At 44.3% G+C, this 6000-nt stretch overlaps 1 protein-coding gene across 1 annotated transcript in view; it reads right to left on the bottom strand.

Moving 5' to 3' along the window:
* Window positions 1–6000, bottom strand: part of arap2 (ArfGAP with RhoGAP domain, ankyrin repeat and PH domain 2) — a gene marked incomplete at its 3' end in the record, with an annotated part of 497512 nt that overhangs the window by 25605 nt on the left and 465907 nt on the right. The window contains 1 exon segment of the mRNA XM_084312192.1: window positions 1830–1947. Within this exon segment, the coding sequence (XP_084168318.1) occupies window positions 1830–1947 (118 nt within the window).

The following is a 6000-nucleotide window of genomic DNA, read 5'->3' on the forward strand; positions in this document are numbered from 1 at the left end:
TGTCATTACTTGCACACAGCCTACTCCTCCATACAGTGTCCACTCTGTTGTTTAGCCATTTCTTATTAATTACTTTGACACAGTTTCTGTACCACGATTTCCTATCCATTTTGTAAAAAGCTGAACCCTTTACAAAAAGTAGAGGACCAGACATTTCTCCCAGTACAGGGAGAAAGGTAGATATTTGGAAACTCATCCTGTTTATCCGGTTTTAATGCTCCACTGCTGTATAATCTAAGCATGCCCAGCTCCTCAACAGTCAACCTCTGTCTCCAGAGATCCAGCACCCTGGTTGCATAGCGCTGCGACCTCAGGCCCAATAACGAACACACAGCCTGAGCATCCTTTAACTCTGGTCCTGCGGTGTCTGCCAGCCGTCTCAGGCGTACCACTTCGGCAGCACACAGCAGTCCAGTCAGCCCAGGATTTGCACAGTCGCCTATGTCCATCCTTGCACCGTGAACAAGAGGCTCCTCAAGTAACCAGTGCACCGATTTAGTAGAAGTATTTCTTGTGCACTTGAAAAGTGTCCAACATTTAAAAAAAAAACTGATAAAAAGGAGGAAGTGCATTTAACCTTAAAGTCGTCGGGTCTGTTAAAAACAAAGATACATCAAGTCCAAGACTATTTACTTGTCGAAGAATAAAAGAGGCAACTTCTCTCCAAACTAAATCTCTTGGTCCTAACAGATATCGCTGTATGAACTGTAGCCTCAAAGTTGCTGTCCTACTCGCTAAATGAACCAGGCCTTGCCCTCCCTCTTCTCTGGGCAAAAACAGAACACTCTGAGGAACCCAGTGCAGGCGATCCCAAAAGAAATCAACCATCTTTGCCTGCAACCGCACCAACATGCCTGAAGGAGGCTCCACACATGCCAGCTTATGCCACAAGGTAGAAGCCACAAGGTTATTTATTATCAGGACTCTGCCTCTATAGGAAATCTGAGGCAACAGCCATCTCCACTTAAACAGCCTTCCTTCTACTTTCTCCACCACATTCTCCCAATTTTTCTGTACAATCATGTCATTTCAAAGGTATAGCCCCAAATATTTAAAACCATCCCTTTTCCAGATCATGTTTTGAGGTAACACAGGTAATCTACTATGCCAGTTTCCCACAGCTAACGCCTCACTCTTCCTCCAATTTATTTTGGCAGAAGACACAGCCCTAAAACTGTCAGCAATTATTTCCAATATATTTACATCGTTTTGATTTTTTACAAAGACAACTACATCATCAGCATAAGCTGACAAAACAATGTTATCTTGGAACCCAGGTATAGCTAAACCCCTCATCTCATTTCTCAATGATTGTAACATGGGTTCCAATGAAATTGCATATAACATGCCAGAGAGAGCGCAGCCTTGCCTAATACCCCTCTGTACCTCAAAAGGAGCACATAGAGAACCATTGAATTTTAACACACTCTCAATGTTCTGATACAAAACTTTCACCATAGCAATGAGACCATTGCTGAACCCAAAACTCTTCATAACACTCCAGAGATAATTGTGCTCAACGCGGTCAAATGCTTTCTCCTGATCTATTGAAATAAGAGCAGTATTCAATCCCAATGAATCAGAGACACCCAAAACATCACGAATTAAATATACATTATCTAATATTGACCTGCCAGGTACACAATACGTCTGATCACGATGTATGCTCTGATCCATCACTTCTCTCAGACGGTTTGCTAAGGTCTTTGACAAAATCTTATATTCACTGCATAAAATTGACACAGGCCTCCAATTCCTTATGTCCTGCAAAGTCCCCTTTTTTGGCAGTAAGGTTATCACTGCCCTGCGACACGAAAGCGGCAACGCACCCTCAGCCAGACTTTCATTGAATACCTCGAGAAGGTCGTCTTTCACAATGTCCCAAAGGGCTTTGTAAAACTCCACCGTCAAACCGTCAATACCAGGGGCTTTCCCGCCACCCATGCTCTGTAAGGCAGAATAGAGCTCTGACGAGTCCAAAGGTCTTTCCAGCAGCACATTCAACTCCCGTGATACTGTGGGCAATCCTTCACAAAAAGACTGTAGAAGGACATCATTGTCAGTGTACTCATTGCTATACAAAGCAGAATAAAACTCAACGGCCCGTCTCCGGATCTGACTGGCATCAGTGATGTCCTGCCCCGTCTCTGACAGAAGAGAGTGAATGAATTTATTCTGTCCATTCTTCTTTTCCAGACCGAAGAAGTAACTGGAAGGCACATCCATAGCATTGACATTCATAAATCTAGACCTTAACAAAGCTCCTTGAGCCTTCACACCTAGCAGGTCAGCTAAAGCAATTTTTTTTTATTAAGGACTTCAAACTGTCCTTGATTTCCTGTGGACCCAAACATTTTCTCAAGGTCCACTATCTCAGTCTCCAAATCTCTCATGGAGGTAGTGATGTCTCTAGTTACATTGAGAGTGTGTTGTTGACAAAGCATTTTAATTTCTACTTTGCCACAGTCCCACCACTGCCTAAGAGAAGAGAACTCATTCTTCCTACTCCTAAACAGGACCCAAAAAAAACTAAAAACATCCCTAAAATCCTTTTCATGGAGCAAAGCTGAATTAAAATGCCAATACGCACTTCTAGGCACCAGATTTTTAATAAAGACATTGCACATTACCAATGAATGGTCTGTAAAACCAACAGGCAATATTTTACACATTTTAAAAACATTAAAATTATGTTTAAGGGCGGTTAGGTGGTCGAGCGGAGATTGCGTTCGTCACCAGCCCCGGAGCTGTGAGCTTGGTTCGCCTGTTCGAATCCAGCTCACAGCTCCGGGGTTGTCACCAGCTTGGCTGGCCGTCTGCACTGATACAATTGGCTGTATCAGAGGGTGGGAGAAGCTGGCCGGGTGGGTCCGGGTCGTTGTAAACAGCGACTCCTACAGTTCGGTCGGGGCGCCTGCTAAGCGCGGATTGGACGTGAGGGGGATAGTGTGGTCCTCCCACACGCTACGCCCTCTCAATGAGAATCCGCGCTGCCAGGTGAAAAGAAGCGGTGATTGGCTGGACGTGTGTCGGAGGAAGCACGTGGTAGCCTCCACTCTCCCAAATGATCTGACTGTGGGGGGTAAAGCGCAGCGACCAGGAAGGGACTGGGAATTGGCATACGACTAACATTGGGATGGGAGAAAATCGGAGGAAAATGGAGGGGGAAAAAGACAAAAAAAAAAAAGAAAAAATGATGTTTAAAACAATAAAAACGGTTAAGTCCAGCTAAGGAGACAACATTATCCCTACAATGAGACCATGTATACTGGCGCTCATTCCCATGAAACCTCCTCCACACATCAACCAAGCCGTGTGTGTGTACAAGCTCTCTTAATGCACTTTGAGAAGCTGGATGGGGTTCATTATGATTCCTGTCTAAACTGTTATTCTCTGTGCAATTGAAGTCTCCAGAAAAAAATAAGAAATCATCCGGACTAAAATCGGACAATTTAGTACACACTATATCTAAAAAAGCCTTTCTTTCAGGCCCTTTAGAAGGAGCATACATATTCAATAAAACCACATTAAATGTTTCAAAATGTGCTTTCACTACAATGAACCTACCCTCTACAACATGTTCTACAGTATAGGAAGCAGGAATAAAACGTTTTGAGAATAAAAAACCAACTCCACTACTAATTGTAGTATTATGACTCAACACTAAATCACCTTCCCATTCCTTCCTCCATTCCACCTCATTCACCTTATCACTGTGTGTCTCCTGCATAAAAAGAACATCAATGTGTTTTAACTTGACCAGTTCAAACAGCGTTGCACGTTTTCTCACATCTCTTGCCCCATTCAAGTTCAAAGTTCCAACCTTAAAATGTTCCATGGAGAGAAGAGGAGTGACTAAAACGCACAATAACAATAAATTAAAAGTTGCCACTTGTTTTCCTTTCATGAATTTGTTTTCTGACCTTTGGCAGTAATTTCCTTAGTCTATACACTTCCTGCTTAGTAAAGCTGTTATTTCCCATGTGAAACCTGACAGACGTATAGAAAGCCTCTGTATCAGGAATATGTTCCTCTATTTTCAAGCCCCGAACATTCTTTGTTTCCTGTAGCAAAGTTTTGATGGTTTTGACTGACAGTGATCTTCTGTGTTGTGACTTCCTTAACTCAGATATGTCACTACCATCTGACTCATACTCCTCACTTTCACTCTGGTCTGACTGTGAAGTCATTCCTTTGCGTTTATGAGGTGCAGATTGTGAAACAGCCTCATCTTCCATTTCCACCTCATTCGTCTGGTCATTAACTCCTGCACTGCTTCCACACAAACCACTGCTACTCTCCTGTGTTTCCCCCCAGACACAGCAGCACTGTATGTTTGTTTCTCCCAGGCCCCTTCTAGCTGCAGTTCTCCTGTAGCCCTGTCTGTCTGTTTCACACAGGCCCCTTCTACCTGCATCTCACTTGTAGTACTGTCGGTCTGTTTCTCACAGGCCCCTTCTTCCTGTAGCTCACCTTTAGCACTGTCAGTCTCAGCTGGATTATCCCTGGCCACCTCTGTTTGTATCTCAACTGTAGCACTGTCTACAGCTGCTTCTTTAGACCACTTCTGTCTGTAGCTCCCCTGTAGCACTTTCAGCAGCAGCTGGTTTAAAACTGGCCACTTCTATTTGTAGCTCCCCTGTAGCACCCTCTGCAGTAGCTGGTTCAACCCTGGCCACTTCTATCTGTAGCTCCCCTGTAGCACTTTCTGCAGCAGCTGGTTTCAACCCTGGCCACTTCTGTCTGTAGCTCCACCTGTAGCACCCTCTGCAGTAGCTGGTTCAACCCTGGCTGGCCACTTCTGTCTGTAGCTCCCCTGTAGCACCCTCTGCAGTAGCTGGTTCAACCCTGGCCACTTCTGTCTGTAGCTCCCCTGTAGCACTTTCTGCAGCAGCCGGTTTAACCCTGGCCACTTCTTCCTGTAGCTCCCCTGCAGCCCTGTCTGTCTCAGCTGGTTTATCCCTGGCCACCTCTGCTTGTATCTCAACTGTAGCCTCGTCTACAGCAGCTGGTTCTTTCCTAGCCACTCTTGACTGTCCCTTACCACTAATTTCTAAAACCACAGTCTCATTATTTGACGTTTCTTTTCCTTGCCCACTAGTTCCCTCCCCAAGATCTGCATGCGCTTCTTGAGCCAGCTTCTTAGGGCATGCTTTAATTACATGCCCCCCCCCCCCCCCCCCCACACCCAAAGCACTTCATGGTCTCTGATGATGCAAACAATACATAATCAAAATCTTCCACTTTAACATGGAATCTCATGTTGAACTCACCATTCCTGTTATTCAGAATCATATACAAAAATCGTCTATGAGAAACAACAATGTTTCAACAAAGGTGATTTGTATCCTGTAAGCACCTTCTTAATGGGAGAGACTATCTTTCCATGTCTGGACAGCTCTTTTATCAGAAACTCATCAGAGATGAATGGTGGTACATTAGACAACGTGATTTTAGTTGACGGTTGCGCAAGTGGCAACACGGGAACGTGCAGGTCCCGAACAATAATACCGCGTTCAATTGCTGCATTCACTTTCTCAACTCGATCTAGAAAGATAACCACAGCACTATTCATTTTCCCTGCAGACTTAATACTGTTGTAACCAACAAGTACCGCTAAACTAACCTCTTCAACTGAGCAGGGGAACACGGTGCCAATCTTAATGCCGTGCTTCCTATTCAATTTGTTCAAATCAGCCATCCTGCGCGCCTGCTATTTTGCCGACCAGCATTAGCTGGTCGGCTTTAGACAAACGGACTGAGAACAAACCTCTAAACTCCGTTTAACACAACAACACACACTAAAACAGCAACCTAACAAGAAATAAGCAACACTCTAATTCACAAACTTGACAAACAACATATAAATAGAAAAGATAGAAAAAGTTAGAAACTCACTCACACGCAGTCACTCACCCAAGCTCCGAACTCCGCTCCACTCACACGCACAAGGAGAGAGAGAGAGATAGATACAGATAGAGATACATAGAGGAGATAGAG

This window comes from Notolepis coatsorum, assembly GCF_963971535.1.
Source record: "Notolepis coatsorum genome assembly, chromosome: 4".
Lineage (NCBI taxonomy): Eukaryota > Metazoa > Chordata > Actinopteri > Aulopiformes > Paralepididae > Notolepis > Notolepis coatsorum.